General features: G+C 41.3%; 1 protein-coding gene across 1 annotated transcript in view; it reads right to left on the reverse strand.

The window, feature by feature from the left end:
- The window catches only part of PPFIBP2 (PTPRF interacting protein, binding protein 2 (liprin beta 2)), a 158078-nt gene that overhangs the window by 8736 nt on the left and 126594 nt on the right, over positions 1-22748 (reverse strand). The window contains exons 7-16 of the mRNA XM_006885444.1: positions 21450-21558; positions 20153-20214; positions 18926-19001; positions 17452-17555; positions 14870-14937; positions 12686-12743; positions 11332-11373; positions 8014-8146; positions 6234-6375; positions 5439-5567 (exon numbers count right to left, since the gene is read on the reverse strand). Of these exons, the coding sequence (XP_006885506.1) occupies positions 5439-5567; positions 6234-6375; positions 8014-8146; positions 11332-11373; positions 12686-12743; positions 14870-14937; positions 17452-17555; positions 18926-19001; positions 20153-20214; positions 21450-21558 (923 nt within the window). The remainder of the gene's footprint in view (positions 1-5438; positions 5568-6233; positions 6376-8013; positions 8147-11331; positions 11374-12685; positions 12744-14869; positions 14938-17451; positions 17556-18925; positions 19002-20152; positions 20215-21449; positions 21559-22748) is intronic.

Genomic DNA, 22748 nt, shown 5'->3' on the forward strand with positions numbered 1-22748 from the left:
AGAAGGCAGACTGAGCAGAATTTTCCAGACTAACTTCTGATTTTGTGCATTTCAAATGCTGGGTATCGTCCACTCCCTTCTACTTCTGGTACCAAGTGCCCGAGGACACATTTATATTGTGAGGTGAGCTCTGATCTTGCATTTTTCACATCACAATACTGGATAAAAGAGTACAGGCATACTTCAGAGACAGCATGGGTTCAGCTCTAGACCACCCTAATAAAGCAGCTATCACTACTAAGCAAGTTACAAAAATGTCTTGCTTTCCCAATCCAAAGATTATATTTACACTACACTATTAAAGGCACTCTGTGACATAGAGGGTTACATGTCAGGCTGCTAACTGAAAGGTGAGCACTAGGAATCCGCCAACCCCTCTGCAGAAGACAGCTGAAGCAGATTAAAATTTACATTGTTTTTATGTACAGTCAGTCGGAACAGACTCATCGCTGACCAGCCAGCAGGTTTTCAGAGGCAATAAATCACATAGGAGGAGATTGCCTTGGTCTGTTTGGGTTTTATCAATATACAACAAAAAAAACCTAAAATAGAAAAAATTAAATACTTGGTACTGACAAGTGGTTCAAAAGGCACATCCTATTCAGCAGTGAGAATTAGGATATAAATCAATAAAACCTTGCCTGGGGGAAAACTCCAAAAATTAAAAAACCCAAACTCACTGCCATCGTGACAGCAACACTCTCCCATGTTTCTGAAGCCACAAATCTTTACTGGAGGAGACCGTCCATTCTTCTCCTGGCTAGTGAGTTTGAACCGCTGACCTTCAATCAGCAACCAGACATTATTCACTACACGTCACCATTAAATCATCTGGGAAAATGCTGTCGAATCAGAATTGGCTCACAGCTCACCCTCCTGAGGGTTTTTGGAGGCTGTAAATCATACAGAATGAGATTTTCCATTTTTTCCTGCAAAGCAACTTGTGAATTCAAACCATATTCAGTTGGATTGGCAGTGCAGCTCCCTACCACTCGGCTACCAGTTTGCCGTTCTGCACTAACAGGTAATAAAAGTTGTTGTTTTATTATCAGAGAGTTCCTATACAATGTCATCATCAAAATGCTAAAAAACAATTGTTTCACTGGGGGTGGGTAAAAAGAATTGGAGTTGGAGAACTTGAGTAACAAAGTATTTTTTATTCTAGAATTGTCTTTGTGTTGTTGATGCTGGGGTGTTTAGGTGTGCTTGTGTGTTAGAGTGGTTATTTTCATTATGATTTTAATGAAAGTTCACAGAAAAGTTGGATCTTCATTCATTGTTGCACATTTTTCTCCCTACACTCCTCAGTTTTTTTAAAAATCATTCATTCATTTCCTCCCTCCCCCCACACCACTCCCACAGTCCACTTTGCTATGCACCTCTTATTCATGATTGTTGTCATACATATGCCTAATCATACATTCCTTTTAAACAGTTCTTTCCTTCATCTGTTCCAATGTAGCCTTCATTATCTATCCCCTCTTTTCTTAGTTTCCCCCTAGCACTGATGTTAGCCCTATTTTATAACAGTGGTATTATGCAGTACAAATCCTTTTGTCACTGAGATATTTCACTCAGCATAATGTCCTCCAGGGTCCCCCATGTTGTATAATATTTTATGAGTTCCTTGTTTTTTCAGTGCTATGTAGTATTCCATTGTGTGAATATACCATAGTTTTTCTATCCATTTATTTGTTGATGGGCATTTGGGTTGCTTCCATCTCTTTGCTATTGTGACTAACACAGCAATAAACGTGAGTCTGCATATATATATATATATATGTTTGGATAGCACCTCTGGTTTCTTCAGGGTATATTCTTAGTAGTGGAATTGCTGGATAAATGGTATTTCTATTTCCAGCTTTTAAAGAAAGTGCCATACTGCCTTCCATAGTGGTTGTACCATTTTACATTCTCACTAGCAGTGAATAAGGGTTCCAACCTCTCCACAACCTCACCAGCATTTGTTGTTTGCAGATCTGTTGAATTTTGCTATTGTTACTGGGTGAAATGATATCTCATAGTTGTTTTGACTTGCATCTTTCGAAGAGCTAGAGATTTTGAACATTTCTTCAAGTGTTTGTTTGCCATCTGAATGTCTTCTTTGGTGAAGTGTCTGTTCATATCCTGTGCCCATTTTGTGACTGGGTTATTTAACTTTTCCTTGTTGAGATACTAGAGAATTCTATAAATTTTATATATGAGTCCCTTATCATATATGTCATTACCAAATATTTTTTCCCCAGTAGGTGGCTTTCCTTTTGGAAAGAAAACTTTTCCCCTGTTGGAGAAGTTTTTTGATGTGCAAAGGGATTTGATTCTTAGAAGATCCCATTCATCCATTTTATTCCCTCCTGGTTGTAGGTTTTTCAAGAAGTTTGGAAGACTATTCATACTATGGAGTAGGGCTCCTATAGTTCTTCCAAGCTTTGCTCTGATGATGTTTATTGTTCTTGGTTTTACTCCTAGGTCCTTGATCCACTTTGAGCTGGTTTTTCTGTATGGTGTGAGGTATGGGTCTTGCTTGAGTTTTCAATAGAGAATTTTCCAATTTTGCCAAAACCATTTGTTAAGGAGGCTTTTATTTTTCCACTTATCTGATTTCATCTTCTTTTCAAAAATTAGTTGACCATAAGTAGATGAGCTGATTTCTGGGTTCTCGATTTTATTCTATTGATCTATGTGTCTGTCACTATACAAATACCATTCTGTCTTTGACCACCACAGCTGTGTAAAAGGATTTGAGATCAGGGAGTGAGATGCCTCCTACCTTGTTTCTCTTTTTCAGAAGTGTTTTATTTATTTGGGGTCTCTTTCCTTTTCAGATGAAACTGGAAACTGCCTTTTCCATCTTGTTGAAAATGGAATTGGTATTTTTATTGAGACTGCATTGAACCAAAGTAATTTCCTATAGAAATATTGGTGATAAACTTTGTACAAGTTATGACTAACTAGCTATAAACTATAAATTCTAGAGGAACTTAGCATTTAGTTACTTCAAATTTCTTCTTAAGAGTAACAAAGGGCACTTTTTCTACCAACAACTTATTTTTGTGGCATCAAGCATTATTAAGAAAAATAGAACCATCTTATTTGACCTTCATCATTTTCTTCATTTTTTTATTGGGATTTGGGTGAACATTTTAAATAGTAAATTGGTTTTTATTATTCATGCTCATCATTAACAAAGCACAAACCATCCCATCAAAGCCACTGGGATAGTTAGCTTCTTTCCTTTGGTAGAGAAAGTTCTTGTTCTAGTGTCTGTTCGTGTAGTTAACTATCTAATCTGAAGCCCAAATTAACTGGCAAGACAAAAGGACCTTTCCTATGTATGCAGCATACTCAAAGCCATTGGTGGTACAAATGGTTAATCAAAGGGTTGGATTTTTTTTTTTTTGGAGTTTTCTGGATTTCTTTTTTATTGTTTTGCTATTGAAAATAGATACAAACCATAAAAATTAATTAGTTTTTGCATGTACAATTCAGTAACATTGATTATTTTCTTCAAGTTTTACAGCTATTCTAACCCTACCTCTCTGAGTAGTTCCTCCCTCATTAATATAAACTCATTGCCTACTAATCGTTTAAGTTATTGTTAATTTTTTTCCATATATATTGATGCCTTTGAATAGTGGTGTTGGAGAAGAATATTTACTATACCACGGACTGCCAAAAGAACAAACAAATCTGTCTTGGCAGACATGTAGCCAAAGTTCTCCACACAAATAAGGATGGTGAAACTTTGTCTCATATACTTTAGGGCATTTTACTGGGGGAAACCTGGAAGACAACCTGGTGCTTGGAGAAAGTAGAGGATGAGTGAAAGGGAGGAAGGTCCTCAAAGAGATAAACTGACCCAGTGACTGTGAGAGCAGCACGGATTGGCCAGGGTTTCATTCTGCTGTACATCACTAGGAGTCAGAGGCAACTTGATGACATTTAAAACAACTAACTTTTGTGTAACAGTATTGTTAAGTGTCATGGAGTCAATTACGACTCATAGCAACCCTATGCACAATAGCCCGAAACCCTGCCCTATCTTGAGCCAATCTCACTGTCTCCAACACACCGAACCCCATTGCCACAGTCACTGTGTCAATCCATCTCATCCAGGGTCTTTCTCTTTTGTGCTGACCCTCTGCCCTTCCAAGCATGATGTCCTTCTCTAAAGACCCATCCCTCCTGGCAACATGCCTAAAATATGTGAGACAAAGCAACCTGGATTCACCCTTGTTCTCTTGGTGGTTCATGGTATGTTCGATACTCTTCTCCAGCACCATGACTCAAAGGCATCAGTTCTTCTTCTATCATCCTTAGTCATCGTCTAGCTCTCTGATACATAGCAAATAATTGTGAAGACCATGGTCTGTATCACATTCACTTTAGTCTCTAGACTGACATTGTTGCTCTTCCTTACTCTGGAGAAGTCCCTGACACAGACTTTCCCAAAGCTACTTATCTTTTGATTTCCTGACTGCTGAGGCCATTAGTGCTGATTGTGGACCTTAACAACCTCAATCTGTTTTCCATCTATTATGATGCTGCCAATTGGCCCAGTGGTGAGAATCTTTGTTCTCTTGATGGTGAGATGTAATTCATATTGGGTAAGATTGAAGATAGATTGGTCTGTTCCATTAATACCCTTTTGTGGAGGTCTGTGGAATGAGGAGGATGATCCAGAAAGAGATGAGAAATTCCCTTTCTGAAACTGACCCCTGAAAGGGAGAAGGCTGGCACTTGAGGCAGATATACAGTGATTCACACATAATCCTCATAAGAACCTTTATCAAATACTTGTTGATTCCCAGTCCACAAATGAGGAAATGAAGGCATGGGAGGGTTATGTAATTGGCCTTACATTTCATTGCTTCAAGTTGCTGAGTGGAAATTTCAGCCCCTGACTGTTAATGGCTCCACCAGAGCCTCTCGATCCCATGTGCGAGGGCACTGCTAAAAAGAGGAGCCAAGCTGTAGAGAATCTCAGTCTTCAGGGTGGCTAGAGGGTCCTACCCCTCCATCTACTTCTGGCTGTAAAGAGTCCTATGTATTTATCTCAGTGTTCTTACCAAAATCCACTGCAACCAAGTCAAATCTGACTTACAGCAATCCCATAGGACAAGGGAGCAGAACCCGTAGTAGTCTTTCAAGGTGAAAGATGGTGGTGTTGACTGTGGACCTTATTTTATCTTATTTGTATCCCACTTTGAACCCTTGGTACCAGCAGTCAATGAAATCTAAAGATGTACTGCATTGGCTAAGTTTGCTGTTCAAGTGTGTCAGAGATGATGAGGACGGCACAGAACAGGGCAGGTTTCAGATCTATGATGTTGTTCATAGGGTCACTGTGAATCATACTTGACTTGATGGAACCTAACAACAGTAATAAGAAGTTCACTCTTTGCAGATGAGCTTTTTTTGAGATGAGAGACACTAACCTCTTTTGACCCTTGGAGTCTCTGGTTCTGGAGAGTCTTGGTCCTGCGGTTGCCCGGAGTCCACCTCGTCGAAACTCTGCCATCCCAGGTGTATCAGTATTGAAGTTTCCTGACTGAGTTCTTCGAATTCTATATGAAGGAAATCAATGAGGATCACTGAGAGACAGTCTGACAGGCTCCAGTGCATGTCCACCTTCACAGGGCCATGCAAACCTCGACTCTGTGAAGCAGTAACTACCAAAGCATTTCCTGAGGTCAAAGATTATAGTCCATAACAGTCCCTTGGCCAGACTCAAGCCTCAGTTCTGATCTTACTTCTGGAAACTAGGCCACTCTCTTATGGGTCAAAGTGAAAGCTGATGTCAGGTAGGAGGCCACAATTTCTACCTCACTTAATAGACTGGATTAATTGAGACAGGAAAAATCTGTCTTAAAAATGTCTTAATTAACCTTAATTGACCTACTGAGAAATAAAGAATCTGGTTTCATTCATATGTCTCTCACAAAGCACATGTAGTGTGCGTTCAGGGAGGGAGGAATGAAGGGAGGGAATAGATGGATGACTGGCTAAAATTAATGGCATGTAACTAGACTGTTGTCTACTTACAGCCAACAGAGGGTTGACTTTCATAGTTCCTCCTCACTGAGCTCTAAAAGCATAACTCAAATTTCTCTTTACTCCTCAGTTTATTTAGAAACTTTTTATTCCTTCCCCAGTGGCTGATAGACTAGGTGTATATTCAAGAGAGCAGTTAATTTGAAGCAGTGTAGCAATGACCATCACCACCAACTTACTTTCCCCAGAACTTCTTGATGCCCTTGGGGCTCCGTTTGCTCTCTGGTGTCAGAGGAGACTGGGGACTTGACTCAGTCCCCGATGAGGTGGAGGAGAGGTCGTTGGCCATGGCAGTGTCATCCCAACTACTTTCTGTTTCTCCTGAAATCAAAAGAATGAAATGGCAAATGAACAGAGGAAGGGTCATGTCCTTTGTAAACCTCCCTCAAGCCTGGGATATCCTTTAGTAAGAGGTGGGCAGAGTCAGTCCAGTTCTGCCTTTAGGACAGAACTCTACCAAGATTTGAGAGACCAGAAATCAGATAAATTCCAAGTTTTCTTTCTGAGGAGTTATTCAGCTAATATTATAAATATGGGTGAACTATGGTCTTCACAAATTATAAGGGTTTGAGGTACCCATACTTGCTAATTACTCCATCAAGGAGTTTGTTCTCCTTACCCCAAGGGGATAAAAAAAAAAATACTGACAAGGAGGAAGGTCCTGAATGAATGCTGGGGCGGAGGGTGCGAGGGTAGGGAAACAAGGCATTCTCACTCTCCACCTCACCTGGAAAGGGTACAGTACCTAATACAGGGGCACTGACACTCCGGCCACGATCTCCAGTCAACCAAGAAGCAGAGAAGCCACATGAAGAAGCAAGAGAGGCCAAAGTCCAGCCAAACAGAGTTATGGGACATCAAAGAAATAAACAAAAGAGTGTCATCAAGCAAGAGAGAAAAACTCAAACAGAAAGAAAAATAATCCCACATGGGAGGATGGGTGAATGGCGAGTGAGCTCAGCCTACTGGATTAGCAAAGTGAGAAGAGGCCTCACGTGAGAGAGCCCATTGCTCCTGGTGGTGCTTCCTGCCAGCCTGAACTATCAGCACACAGGGAGAAGGGTGCGGAGGGCGCTGAAGACAGCAAGCCACACACAGCTTTTATGTGCGTGCCAGGGCTCACTTGGTGCAGAACAGAATGGCCCTAAGTTGTGATTTGAGTCTACAATCTGGCTTCTGGTCCACAGTCTGAATGCTAGCAGGTCACACTTATTCAAGAGCTTATCTGGTGCTCTTCCAGCTAAGGGCAGAACTGGCCTTCGGGCATCCACTGCATGGGTCAGTTCAGGGAATACCTAAGGCTGAGCAATCTGGGTGAGAAAAGCTGTGCCCAGACAGGAACGTTCCCTCCTGGGCCCCATTAAATCTGCTGCAGCTGGGGAAACATGGCCCATTATGGATGAAGCAGTAATGACTTGTATGGTTTCAGGTCCTAACTACCCAAAGGAAACCTGAAGGCTGACAATCTTGTTCATTTGGCAATAGGCTGGAGGAAGTGCCTGCTCTCATCTGGAAGGTCACATAATCTCATACTGGTAACAGGGAGATTGTAGAGAAAGTGGCAGATAAAGGAGAGAAAAATCAGAATGACAGAGGAAGGTACAGGAACAGGAAGGTGCTGGCTAATAGGGACAGAAAAGGGGAGTGCTAGGGAAATGGAGAGGAAGGGGTTTAAGAAACAGGAAACAGAAGAAGAGAAATATGGGAGTAGAATTATTGCTGCTGGAAAGAAACAGCATGGTACACACTCAGGTCTTCTGGGGCCCTGAAGTGTTCCCTAAGATAAAGGTTTGTTCATGCAGTCATTATCTCTAGAACTGAGGCCCTAACTTGTCGCAGCTACCTGTCTCTGCCATTTTCCGGCTGTGGCTTACAGTGGTTGGTGTGGGGATTCTGTCTGATAACTGGATATGTCAAGGACTCTCCTGCGATCACCAGCCTAGGGGCCTGCATACTCACTCAGTCTCGGCAGGCTGCTTCCTGTGGGGTCAGGCTGGGAGGTGGCAGGGGTAGATTTGGTAGCATCACCATTGGGCGTGGCTCCCAAAACCTTCCCCGGTAAAGCGGGGTGTTTGTGCTCTACCAGGCCATCCTATTGGAATGAGAGAGAAATACCACGTATTAGCTCCCTTTGAATTAAACTTGTAAGAAAATCTTGAGAAACAAAAGAAACTTTCCATCTTCTAAGAGCCATTTCCCCCTTAAGTCAATTCAAAGATCATTTAGGCCAGCCCAGAAAAAAGGACCAGAAGGAAGCTCAAACCTGGGCTGATGACAACTGTCCCTACACGAGCAGTGGAGAAGTCACAAACATTTGGCCTGGTGCCCACAGGCTTAATGAATTAACAGTTGTGAATTATCTTTTGATTTCACCAAATACACTGTAAACTAAAATTCTAATAAAATTTGCATGTTGTTTTATGATCTAAAATCCTGTACGGTATTCCAAAATCTCTGTAGATGTTCACTGAAATGAAAAATAAATAAATTTATATATATATATATATAAAGAGTGTAAGCACAGAAGAGAGTGGTAAAATAATTTATTCCAGGTCACTGTTATTACCATCTATTTCTTCAAAAGGCAGCCAAGACACATGAGAAGACAATGGAAGGAACCAAGAGGAAACCCAAAAGGCTCTCTGAGATCTGTTCAAAGTGAAGAAATGCTGAGAAGCAGAGGAAAGAAAGACGCTCAACTCTATCCAGGAGCATCAGTAGCCTAGCGATGGTCCCAGACTCAATTGTCTGTGGATGTGGAGAAGTGGTGGCTAAGGAGAGTATTCACTTAAATCAAGTCAGGGAAAACCTCAGCAAAGGCTTGACCAAGCACATACATTATATGGCCATGCCTGAGAGAAACAAAAATACTATACCATAGAAGGCAGGATAGAGTTTAAATGTGAAAGGAAGAAAAAGCCTATCATATGGTAATAGCTACTAGAGGCATGAAAATGGGAAGGGCACAGAGGGCTGAACAGAGTTCCCTTCAAACTTAAGGTCACTGTCTGCATGAGATACAGTCTTGGTAGCATGGTGCGGGAGCCCCGGCCACAAAAAGACTTCTAAAGAAACAAGATAACTAACAGAGGATCAAGAATAGAACTGCTTTGGTTGAGAAGAATATAATAGCTCCTAATCCATAAATTTTGGTGAAACACAGTGGAATGCATCTGAGTGAGAATAAGAGACAAGAGAAACAGGGTGAAATTACTGAGGGAAGCAACTGTGGATGGTGTGAAATAGAAAATAGAAATAAAAAAGGCATTATGAAAGACAAAACAGATTTCAAAACTAGGAAGTCAAAACTGGAACAGGAGACTGCAATGACTGAGACAATTTAGCTTAAAAAAAAAAAGTCAAATATCCAGTAACTTTCTGAATTTAATTTGCTTATAAACGTATGTCCTAGAAATAGTCTGAATTCATTTGCCAAGTATTTGACACTAACCCCTGTCATGAGTTCAAAACAGAGAGAGATGAGAAGAGACTAAAATCTCAGACAATTCTGAAAGAATTTGTGGGTAAAGTAGAAATAATGGAACCTTGAGATGAGACTGAGGTTGTGAAGTTCATGACGACACAGGAGGCAGAAGCAGGATGTGATTAGTAGTGTGGCCAGAACCAACAGTTCCCCAGATGGTTCTCTAGACACTGGCTGCTCCGTAATCACTCGAGGCACACACAACAACAACAAAGTTCTAGGCTCCACTCTGGCCCCACAGAATCAGCCAGTCTGGGAGAGAACCCAGTGGTCTGTATTGAAACAGGTCCTTCAGATTATTCTGATTCACAGTCACACTTGAGAAAAAATGGTTGTTGGCGAGAAGTATCCAAAAGGTTCAGAGAAGGGGAAAGTGTAGCTTCCAGACTCCATATTAAACAAGGAATCTGGGGAAGAGCTCTCAAAAACAGATCTCTATGTCACATGCTGTCCCTTGTCATAGCAGAGACAGCCAAGAACATTGATGCAGTATGGCCTTGAGAACTCCCTCAGATGTAAAGAGAATCCATACATAAGTGAGGGATTAGGCTTCAAAAGGCAGCCAAGACACATGAGAAGACAACGGAAGGAGCCAAGGAAACCCAAAAGGGCTCTCTGAGATCTGTTCAAAGTGAAGAAATGCTGAGAAGCAGAGGAAAGAAAGAAGCTCAACTCTATCCAGTTTGGTTTCTGCTGCCTCCAAGAATAACCTTGTTATGAGAGGTTGGAAAAAGAGCACCAAGGAACTGATTACTAGTTGCTTCAAAACAGAAACAAAGGCAGCATTCCAGAGTGGAAAATCCCCAGGTTTTGAGTCAGATCAACTTGGGCATAACTCCCTAACAAGCCTGAGTCTCTGTTCCATCCTTTCTAAGTAGAGAATAGCCATTCCTGCTTCAGGATTGCAGTGAAGCAATATACACCCCTGGCCCACCACACAGTGGATAACAGAGGCACAGAAAATATCAGAGTAAGAGGAAGACCTCAAAAAGCAGTATGTCTGTTTATGCTACAGCATGAAAGGACAGAAAAGTCCCTTACATAGACGGAGAGGTGCACAAAGAATCTTTCTCTTACACAGATGCTAAAGAAGGGCAGACACACCCATTCTATCATATTTATATGAAAACAGAAAAGGTTCATCCCAGGCAGAAGTCAGAATGTCATGAGGTCAAATATATCCTACAAATGTGAAGGCAGAGGACACTGAGAAGGGACTGCCTCTGACTTCACAATATATTTCCCCTATAATGTTATAAATGATGGCTGGGTATAGCTAAAGTTATAATTATGCTAATCTTTAGTGTATCAGGGACTCAGAATTTGAGCACCAGTCTGGGAAATTTGACATTAAACTTCTGAAGGAGGAATCCGTTTGATCAATTTTTTAATAATACAATTTGTTCATTAAAAGGAGGACTCAGTGCAATCCTTTGATTTTAACCATGGTTTTGTCAGCACAGAAAGGATTAGCACAATCATTAAGGAGGTGTTATAATCACAACCAATTCTCCTAGTGATTAGGGCTAGATTGCTTTACTAGAGACTAATTTCTGTATTTGTAAAGTGAAGGTGATAATAATACATTCTTCCCTGTAATCAATAGCAAAAGCAAATTGTACAACTGGGTGCACACAAAAATAGAATGAAAGGAGGAAGCTTTGTCTTTCTTCTCGCCTTCTTTCCCTTAATAATAAAAATACTTTAAAGTTACAAAAACTTTATCTCACTAAATAAAAACACCCTAGCAAACAGTACAACCACAACAAGTGATGGAATTATGCTTCATGTACCTTAGGCTCTATGACAGGAGAGGGTTGGTTCCCATCAACACACTATGGAGTGGCAAGAAGGGTATAATTATGTGGAGGAAAGAAGAGAGACCCATGTTAGTCACAAACAACAAAATCTCAAGACCACTTGCCTGCTTAAATTCAAAAGGCTCATTCTGTCCCTTCACCCATATTTATGTCAGGTAATCACCACTCATGGTAGAAAACACAGGCAACCCACAGGCAGATATCCTGGGCAGAATGCCAGCAATCTGATCAGAGAACCAAGAGACACATGACCAAGGAATTAAAGACAGTGAATGGGTCCCACTCTCCTGTAGGCTCCAGTCTTTAGTATTCTCTGTTGTGTCACTAGAGAGGCTGGCCGGCTTCTGGAGAACAAGAGGCTTTCAGTGGAGGATCACTGAATGTACCCTATCAGGGAAAGATTCTTTCATCTTCAATAAGTGAGCTCGAGTCCAGGACTCTCCTCTTTAGCATGGGGTCACCACATGATTGAGGGTCATCATTTTCCTAATAGCTTTCATGACTCTGCCAATAGGCTTCTTTCTAATCTTCTGAATATCCCCCAACCTACTGCTAAGATCATCTCTTTTATCCATAATACTGCCTTGTTCAAAACTTTTGTAATGTTCCCACTATCTCTGAGATTATTAAAAGTCAAAGTCACTGCTGTCAAGTTGGAACTGACTCATGCCTGACCTCCAGTGTGTTTGCAGAGACTATAAATCACTCAGGAGGAGATTTCCCACATTTCTCCCAGAGACTGGCTCGTGGCTTTGAAATTCGTTTAGGCTAGAAGCATAGCTCTCTACAGACTAAGCTACCAGAGCTAGTTCTTTCTAGTACAGAGCCAGTATCCAAATCATCTCTTATTTGATCTAACTTATGGCTCCGACATAACCTCCTCCTGCTTCCCAACATTTCCCAAAACCTGCCTGGCCCAACTCCAATTCTGATCACCAGTCTTTCCTTACTTGTCCTTCCTCTGTTTTGTTGAGTCAGAACCGACTATCACTGACTCTCCGGCGGGTTTTCAGAGGCAGTTAATCCCACGAGAGGAGACTGCTCATCCTTCTCCTATGGAGCAACTGGTGACCTCAAACTGTGTGCCTTCATGATTGCAGCACAGCTTTTTGCCACTGGGCCACCAGAGTTCCCTTGTCCTTCCTCTAGGAGACCTTAACTGATAGCTGACAAGTATTTTAAAAAAGATCTTTTAAGTCCTACCTCTCTGGTACCTCTATTAAAGTCTGATTAAAAAAGACTAAGACCTCATCTATATATTCCAGGGCTGAGCAGGGTACAAAGAAGTCACTAAACAATCACTGGGTATAAGTTAATATTAGCTGACCTTTCCCACAGATACACTTCTCAAGTCTTCCAAACTACAGGAAAGTTTCTTCTGAGCCCTTGAAAAAAAAATAAATGAAAGTTTACAAAGAAATAGCTACTCAAAAATGAGGTATATTCACACAGAGAGCATTTTAAATCAGATCAGGGAAAAACAGTCATCTTCAAGTAATAACCAATCTTTCAAAGGTGAGACTTCCCCACTCTGGCAGATAACCTGGTCATCGCTTAAGGGCATCATCACTAAGGTTATAAATTAAGGGGATGGCATGAAGGGCAACATTTAAATCCAAATTAAAAGTCCTGAGCATTTCTCAAAAAGCAAAAATATACTCAATTGTAATGTGTTAAAACGACAATTATGTAATTATAAAAAAAGACCAGTGTGCACAGTGTCAAAAGGAAAGACAATGCACATTGTCTGTGGATCTCAAGGTTAAGAGTTGGTGTACCGAAGATCTGTACATCAATGTTCATAGCAGTATTATATACAATCACAAGAACATGGAAACAGCTCAAATGTCCATCATCAAACCAATAGACTGAGTAATTGTGGTGCATTAACACAATGAAATACTATGCAGCACTCAGGAGCAACAATTTTTAAAATACTCTATCATGGGAGAGGCTAGAGAGCATTTTCTGAGTGAAATAATTCAGTGTCATAAAGACAAACACTACATAAGACCATTATTGTAAAAACAGAAGGATAACAGTAAAATGCATATAAATGTCCAAAGAGGGAAGGGAGGGGACAAGGAGGGTGTAGGTAGGAAGGAAAGGAAATCATGGGGTCACAGAGTTGGGGACCTGAAAAGATTGGGTAATAGTGGGCATAGATCAATGATGATTAATTTTATAAGACACAATGTATGGGGATGATCTTATGAAACACAGTGTGAATAAATGTGTGAAATATGATCTATATTAATGAAAAAAATTAATAAGGGCAGCATCTCACTTTCAAGTATACAAAAAAGAGTTGTAGTGTATCATCAAGTCAGAATCAATCCATGGCTGACCCTCTAGCAGGTTTTCAGAGGTAGTAAATCTCAGGGGAAGAGACCGCCCATCTTTCTCCCATCTCATGGAACGGCTGGTAGAACTGAACTACATGTCTTTGAGTTGGTAGCCTAACTCCTTACCACTAAGCCACCTGGCCACTATCGCTCCAAACTATTACCTACTAGGATCCCCAACCCTCTTTCACTGATTTTATGTATCCTGAGAAGTCTGAGGTTATTCCAGAGAGAAGGACACCAGCTGGACAGAGAAGAGCAGCATTGTGAGTGGCCACAAGGCTTTCAGTCTCTTTGACAATCATTAGTTCTTAACTGGAATGAATAAAGCACCTGTTTATTTGTGGTTCTGGCCAGTGTAAGTGAGCTCCTCAGGTTGACATTTCAAGTTTTCTCTAAGGCTAAAGGCTCAGGGGAACAACAGGTCTCTATGAGCCACAGAAAGTAGTCTTTAGAGTGTAGGCCAAGTTATTTGAGAGTCTAGGCCCAAATACATAGAGACTCTGATCACTTAGCACCATTATGAAAATGTTTTATGTTTTGTGGCTATCTTCCTCAGACAACCTGCTCTTGGTGGTAAAGGTACCATATATCTCCTTCATGAAGTCCACTTGGTAATATGTTCTGAAAAAGCTGACACAGAAAATTAAAGCAGTTTTGTTTTAGTGTGACCTAGACAGACAGGACCTTATATAGTCCAGCTCACTTTTATGTGAAAGTTCCTCACGGCACTTAGAACAAGTTCTCTGTCACCGGAAATGGTCCTCCCTGAAGAGCATGAAGTGCAGAAAGGTCATTCTACATAGACTGAGGAAATGACAGATACGCATCCTACCTCTGAGAAGCTACTGGAGAATGGATACACAGAGAATGAGCTGTAGACACCTCTTCTCTGAGGTTCCTGACCAGGTGCTGTCTCAGTAACAATGACTCTCAACCCTTGGAAAGGGAAGCTCTAAACTAAGAGATATAGGACTGGAGCATAACCATTCCATGGTTTTGGCCTCCTTGTGGCACTGCCAAGACCTAGAGCCCCAATAAAAAGGAGAGATTTGCTCAGGGGATGTTGCCCACGATCATTGGGCAAGGCCAGTTACATCTACCCTGGGATCCTCAAGAAGGCTCCAAGAACACAGCAACTCCAGGGAAGTGCTCAGAGCACTTACCTTGTTTCCAGTGATTTCTGTGGCAGTGGTGGTGGTCCTACTGTGAGAGGGCTACATCTTGAAGGCATCTGTACCACAAACAGAAGAGTTACCATAAAGGACATTTGATGTTTGGGAGCAAATCTATCATCCTCTCACCTTCCTGAACTTTTTCTCTGAGGGAGTTCTATTTCCTTCCCTAGACAAGAGTGGTTGCTATGTCATTGTGGATACTTTGCTCTTTCAAGATGTCAAGAGGTTGGCATAGTGATCTAGCTGGGCAAATGCACTTCTTCATCCTGGGTCCAATTCTTAACAAAAGCAGGGTGCTGGCCAGACATGGGTCCTCACAGCTTTCACTGCTCCTGCCCTTACTGAGCTTAGTTTTTCAGCTTTTCCTTTCATTCAGTGATTCATCACACACCCTCCTCAAAACATTCCATTTGGTTTAGGTTGTTGTTGTTAAAAGCCATCAAGTCAAGTATGACTCATAGCAACTCTATGAACAGCAGATCTGAACCTTGTCCTGTCATATGCCATCCTCAATATTTCTGACAAAATAACAATATGCAGCAGCCCACTGCTGCAGTCGCTGTGTCAATCCATCTGGTTGACGGCCTTTTTTCTCTTTCACCAATCCTCCACCTTTCCAAACATAGCCTCTTCTAACAACATTAATAGAAACACTTAGAACATTAGCAAAACCTGCTTACTGTCAGATATGAAGCAAGCACTCCCCACATCTGGAGGCAGGTAAGTAAATTAGGATAAAAGAACAAAGTAATATATCTTCATAGCAGCAAGATCCATAAAATAATACAGGACTGGATGAGAAGAAGTGACTCCCTCTCTCTGGTAGAAGGTATCAGAATGGAGATCATTTTAGTTGAGTCTTGAGAAATGAGAAAGGGGTTCACCAGAAAGGCAAGAAAGGAAAGAGGATGAGAGGTAAAAGGAACATCAACAAATTATGGAGTCAAAAAGTACAGTCCTGTGTCTTCAGCATTGCATGGACTGAAATTATGGCCTCTTTTCTGTAGAGCTTGTATCTTTTTGCTCTATGGAAAGAAGAACACTGGTGAAACAGTATAATCGCAGAAGCAGGAGTGGCATCCACTTCCTAAACAACATGCCTCTGGAACCTCTGTGAACTTTGATAAATGACAATAGTTATAGAAAGGCTTCAGGCCTTTCTTGTTGCTATGAGTCGTGCTTGACTTGACGGCAATCAACAACAACAACAACACAACAACGGACTTCATGAGTCCAATAGGCCTGGATGAGGTTCAAGTGTGAGGTCTGCTAAACTACTTGTCATGTTACCTAGAGAAAATCATCCACCCTCTCTGACCCCCAGCTTTATCACAGTAAAATCGCTCCACAGGCAGTGCTGTAAAGAGCAGGGTAATAAACCAAGCACATTGCTTAACACAGTGACCACTCCGGGGCATTGAGCAAATGTTAATGGCAGAAGTCTAGAGTGCTTGCTCCAACTTGATATCTGGGTCACGGGGTAACGTATTTGTTATTGTTGTTAGGCACGTCTGAGTCTGCTCTGATCATAGTGACGCTTTGTAGAGTGGAAAGAAACACTGCCCAATCCTGTGCCTACTTCACAATCACTGCTTGAGTTCACTGTGGCAGACACTGTGTCACATTTGCTCTTATCTTAATTAAAAGAGTTAGCTTGAACCGCTAAGATCTTTTCCAGTTTGACTCTATTGAAATTTTCAAAATCTTAAGCCCTCGAATAAAACTGTTCCTTCACCTGAGGTCTGTATCCATAATTTTGTTTGTTTAGCCTAAACCCACACACATATATAATATATACATATACATATACATATACATTCACTCACATTGTGAGAGCAGGTTATAAAACAAAGCATGGGGCTTAGGATGGGGCAGAGAAGAAAAACTGTTGGATAGTTAGAAGAGCTGCAGACAATGTCTCTATAAGGAATTTATCATATTATAAGTTGCTATTGCCCAAAATGAATAAGAGTCATTTAACCAACAAATATTTGTTGAATTCAACTGGGTATCAGACATTACAGATCCTAACGGAATAATGGTTTCACCCTGAGAAAACACTGGGTGGTCCAAGAAGTTGGGGGTGAAAGACTGAAGGTTTGAGTTTATCTAGAGGGGTCTTGGAAGAAAGGTAGGATTTGCTTCCAAAAACAACAGTTACTGAAAACAGAATAAAGTTCTACACTGATACATGTCAAATTGGCAAAGAATTAGAGAGGACTCGCAAGCAACTGGTTTACTGGCTGGAGAAACGATGGTAAAGAAAATAAACAATACTTTTGGTCTATACTTATCTTCCAGAGACAGGAGACAAAAATTTATAAAGAAGCCAATTAAAGTGTTTCTATTTTCCTCTATCTCATTATGCCCAGGCTGTTCTTCCTAATCAGACCGAGGACTTAACTTGGGCCCCTTGCTCTCCTTTGTCTTCTTTCTCCCCGAGGCTTTGGGAATCACTCCAACGATCCATTGTTTTAACTCTTAAAATGAGTAGCCTGACTTGTAGCCACCTGACTTGGTCCTCCCTGCAGCCCAGGTCAAGCTCTAAGAGTCTGCTGAAAACACAGTACCTCTGATTTAAATAATTCTTCAGGTCCTTTATTTGTAGTATTCCACTTTCTGAAACTTCCATCCAGTTCTTCCTCATTGACAGAGAGAGTCCTTTCTGATGGTCCTAGAAGCATAATTTAGTAGGCACAATCATTCCTGATTTGTTCAGAAACATAACTGTACCAGAAAAATCCCAAAATTGCATCCTTTTCATTAGAGTCACTAAGCTATAGATAAAGGAACATAAGGGTCTGCTCTCAAGAGTCTTTAGGGTATCTAAGTAAATGCTGTTTGTTGTAAAATTTGTTTGTATCTTTGTTTTATAGGAGACAGAACATGGGAATACAGGGTAATTGTTAAAAGCAGGGACTTTGTAAGTTTAATAGACCTAGTATTCAAGTGTGAGGTCTGCCAAACTTCTTGTCATGGGACCTAGAAAATGACTTGCCCTCTCTGAGCCCCAGCTTGATCACAATAAAGATCCACATGAACTATTAGGAAGGCATTAGCTACCTCCAATATTACTGCATGGCCACAGGCAATCAACATCTTGGAGCGATTTTCTACCTCTGCCAAGATCCCAAAAGAGAAAAGAAGGCTGCTAAGTGTGTACTTGGGCTGGCAGAGGTCGTGGGCGGCGCCATAACCCCAGCCGGAGTCTGTCATCTTCCCAGAGGATGAGCCAGAACCAGAGGTTCCAGACTATCCTCAAAGCAGCCATCCTCCCTGATAAAGCTGCTTATTTAGGATCTTTGATGAGAGCGCTGATCAATGGCATGAACAACTAGGCTGGTGCCTTGTTTGCCATATGCACTACTGTGCCCATAAGCACATCAGTGTTGCCTATGTGTCGTGTCCACTCTAACCAGCAAATATGAAATACAGAGTTTTTCTTGTGCTGTGAGTTCCTAAAACAACTGACACCCAGTGTTCCTAGGAAGCCTCCCTATGTGTCCTTTGTGTTGATGGGTGTGAGGTGGCGTGAAGAGAGGTGGAGTGTTTTTAGATTTTCTAGGAGATAAACATGGTGTGATCCCCAATGAGGGCAATGGATTGATTTTTACTGCACATTGAATGCTATTTATTGCCTCTATGGGGTATTCTTAGAACTTCTAGGAGTTTGACATTCAAATTCTGAAATACCTCCTAAAAGGCTGAAAACATTATTTCCTTTGATATGGATAGTTCCAGGCAGCTGTGACTTGACTGTCATCTGATATAATTTCTAGAAAATCATTAGCTGCCAATTTCTTACCATCTATGACCATCTAAACTGTCTGATCTTCCAGGAGGGGATCTTCCTTTAAATGGAGGTAAAAAATCTCCTGGCAGAACGGCCCTGGGGTTTAACACAGCAGATAGGATATCCTTTCGAGAAAGCTCTAGGGTCCCCACTTGCTTTTTTTTTTTAAATTTATTTATTATTCATTTCAATGAACATCTACAGAGATTTTGGAATTCCATTCATTCATTGTTGCGCCCACTTGCTTTTACCTTGAGTTGCCATGACGATCTCGTTCACCCTACGGTACTGATTTAACAGCCCCATCAGCTCTTCTATCCGACGGTCCTGCCACAGTGCAAGAGCAGATTTAGATGTAAGCACCATCATACCAGCGGTACCTCAGATAATTCCATTTTAGGACCAAGGGTACATGCTGGGACACTGAGAAGAAACTCTGAATGAATCCAAAGGGAAAGATTCCATCCAGGCCCTTTCCCATAGAGCCTGGATTCTCAGTGGCTGCCTCATAGCAGCTCTAGGAATTGATGCTTCGACCTGAACGCTATAAATTCAATCTCTATCCAAAAGTTTAAAAAAAAATTTCCTCCTTGACATGGCCTTTTGTAGAGCCTAAATGCTTCCAGGCACATGACTCACTGTCTCCCTCTCCTCCTGAGGAAGCCATGGAAATCTGCCTCCTGATCCAAGTGCTGCCCTTTGGAGTTACACAAGATACACTAAAATAAAGCTGTTGTTTTAATTTATGGCCATCATTCTCACTTGTTCTTAGGGTGCTTGAGATTCTTTATATAACTGAGGCAATTTCCAGAAGGGATAATTTCTTTCTAGGCAAAGGCTGAGGGTGTAGGAAGACCATATTGGTTCTGAACTTAGGCAAACCTAACTTTGGTTCTGCTATATGCCTGACTCTGCTATATGCCTGACCTTGTGCAAAAGTAGTTAAGCACTTGGAGTCTCAGTTTCCTTATTTTTAAAGTATAAACTCTCTGAGATTTATAAAATATAAACCGTAAGAGATGATCTGCACCTATAAACAACAGCTAGTCTATGATTATGTAGGAATGCAACGTAGAGAATCTAGGAAGACAGGATAAACTGAGGCATTGCATGGTGCCTACTGTCTCTCTGGAGGTTCTATCACCAGATAATGCACATAGGGTTTAGAACTGCTCTTAACTTTTGCTAGGAGTCTAAGCAGTAGCTATATTAGCTACTATATTAGCCACATACTAGTATTCTTCCCCATAGCAGCACGGCCATGCAGGATGTTAATATGCTTGCAGGAGATTTCACTGAGGCATAGTTCCAAAGTCTCAAAACCAGTAACAACAGGTGGCCAAGGCCACGTCTCTAGGATGCTGTTTTCTTGACACATCCCTGAGTCAGTGGCCTTGTTCAGAAGATCAGGGACCAGCAGGGAGCAAACAGAGGCAGAAAAAGGTGAACAAAAATAGTGCCTCTCAATGAAATCTTACCTTATCTTCATTTGCAACAAGCAAAGTTTCCATTCCCATTTTCAGACGCTGAATTTCTTGGTCTAAAAAATATATATAGGTTTAGAACAAATTTAAAGAGCTATCTTCACAGCCTAAGGTGTTCCTTAAGTGTAAACATGAGAATTTCCATGTGAACAAATTATACACAAGGCTCCTTTATTTCTTCAAAGAGCCCAGGGTGTCTGGCATAGAGTATCATTAAATGTTTGTCAAACTACCAAGTGAATAAACCTTTATTTCAGTTTTGGTTTATAAACATGTGTAAGAAAACCAAACTACCATTTACACAAAGGCGGCACATAAAGACCCAAAAAATGTTTTACAACCAACATGTCATTTCACATGAATGCAACAACATACCCTTTATAATTTGAACAAGCATGTAACTGGTTTTAGAGAAAATCATACGTCTTATGGGTTGCAGCAAGGTGTAGTTAAGAGAAGAAACCAAGTCTTACAGTTAGAAAAGTGACTATGAGGGCACTGTTAGGCACTTGAATGAATTTAAAATGGTGTCAGCTTTAATAGCCAAAACTTACTTAGATACAGCTAGAAATATACCAAAAACTCTCCAGACAAGAGAAAACAATTTGTAAATAATAGAATGACATCATTTCCCAATGGGCCAAAGCATCTCTAGCCACTGATGCTCAGCTGATGGTCTCCTCTCCCTCTGGACCCAACAAGGTCTCTCTTGATTATTTATTAAACTGACCTGGAGAATCAAGTCAAAGGCAGAGTATCATGCCTGAGGGAGCCAGAGGTTCTACTGCCAGAAACTCAGAAGTCTAGGAACTGGCACCAATGTGGATTTTCCAAACAGTTACCAATTCCAAATGAGTTTAGTCATACAAGGAATAAAGATGCCTTTTTAAGCCAATAAAAGAAACAGAAGAAATAGAAGAAACAAGGGAACCGAAGAATATGCATCACATGTTCAGCATGTTCACTCACATCCAACAATGATCGAGGCAGTGGGTCTTGGGTGATGAATTGTAAGGATTCATTTGTAGACTGAGAGGAAAGAGTCATGGCAATGTTTCCACAACAGAGCCCTGCCTGTTAGGCATACGCTTACCTGTGCATGAGCACATGTGTGTGTGCGTGCGCGCACACACAGACACACACACACACACACACACACACACACACACTTACCTGCACATCAGCACACTTAGTGACAGCATAGTCACATTCATTCTTTCAGACACATATGCACACTACCCCACTGATGAGGGATGGAGCAGGGGCAACTGCACTCCATCAAGCCAGTTACCTCTCTCTGTATTGTCACTGTGGGCTGTGGTCCGGGAGAGCTGGCTGTGCAGACGCTCAATTTCTGCATCCTTTAGGGCCACCTGTTCCTGCAGCTGGGCTACCTCAGCCTGAAATAGCAACAGAGAATCCCTACATGGTCAGAGGAATTACCAAACTGTGATAGGCCCAGAGTTCTAAAATGGGTTAGGAAGTTAACAAAGATGCCAGAGACCTCACTGCCCTCCCTAGAGAGTGGAGCCCTGCTGAACGCACTCACGCTTCCTGATGATCCCCACACCACTTGAACCTTCTGTCAACCTGCTCCTTCATCCACATCCCTCCTACCTAATCAGGAACTTTCTCTATGCTGTTCTTTGAGGCTCATGCACCTCTAAAACCTGAAGAACTGGGATTGTTCCTCAGTTCCTAAAATGGGAATGCTGTTTAGAAGTGGACATTCTCATTTTAGAAGTGTCTTCCTTCTCTCAAGTATTCATGCAGTAGCATGCATGTATACTCTGATAACAATATTCACTCATCTTTTATCTTTCTATTTCATGCAGGCAATACAGAAGAACTCAAATCACTACAGGTGCAGAGAGAGGGAACCAAGACCCAACATGCAGAGATGGTGTTTCAACTCTCTGCAAATACTGACCCTCATAAAACCTGAACCACACCCCAGTGTTGCTGAACTGGAATATGAATCATCTTTAGGGCCTTAGACGCCTTTAGCAGAAAATGTAAGAGTTTTAAAAAAAAAGCAATGTGGGTTTTTACTGGAAGGAATCAGAATGATGAAGGAGGGAGGGGAAGCATGCATTTGTGGAACAACTTAAGCTCAGGATCTGAATCTCTGAGCCAGTTTCTTTACTCAGAAAATGGATATGAAAAGATAGTAAGATATACCTCACTAAGTTGTTTTATGGATCAAATAATAAAAAAAAAAAGTGAGTAAAGGGCTTGTTTGGAACTTTTTTGTGTGTGGGAGGTGCTTAACACCTGGTAGTTATTAAACACCCCTTGGCATTTCAAAGGTCTACATGAGCACAGGTAATTTTAAAAGGGGGGGAAAGTGACTGTTTTAAACAGAGGGTACTGTGTACACCTTCAAAGGTTTTACCGAGATAGAACTTGCCTGAGTGGAGTATCATGAGCACAGAGTCTAAGCTATTTGAGACAGTATTAGGATGACTGACTTTGAGGCAAGTACATACATAGTCAGATACAAACAGACCAGTAAATGAATAGATCTGGATGAGCTAGGGATGTTAAAAATAGCTTAAAATCTTGGAGACACTCTTTAAACTTTCCTGCC

Source organism: Elephantulus edwardii, unplaced genomic scaffold, assembly GCF_000299155.1.
Source record: "Elephantulus edwardii isolate Elephantulus edwardi_28Jun2011 unplaced genomic scaffold, EleEdw1.0 scaffold00044, whole genome shotgun sequence".
NCBI classification, from domain to species: domain Eukaryota; kingdom Metazoa; phylum Chordata; class Mammalia; order Macroscelidea; family Macroscelididae; genus Elephantulus; species Elephantulus edwardii.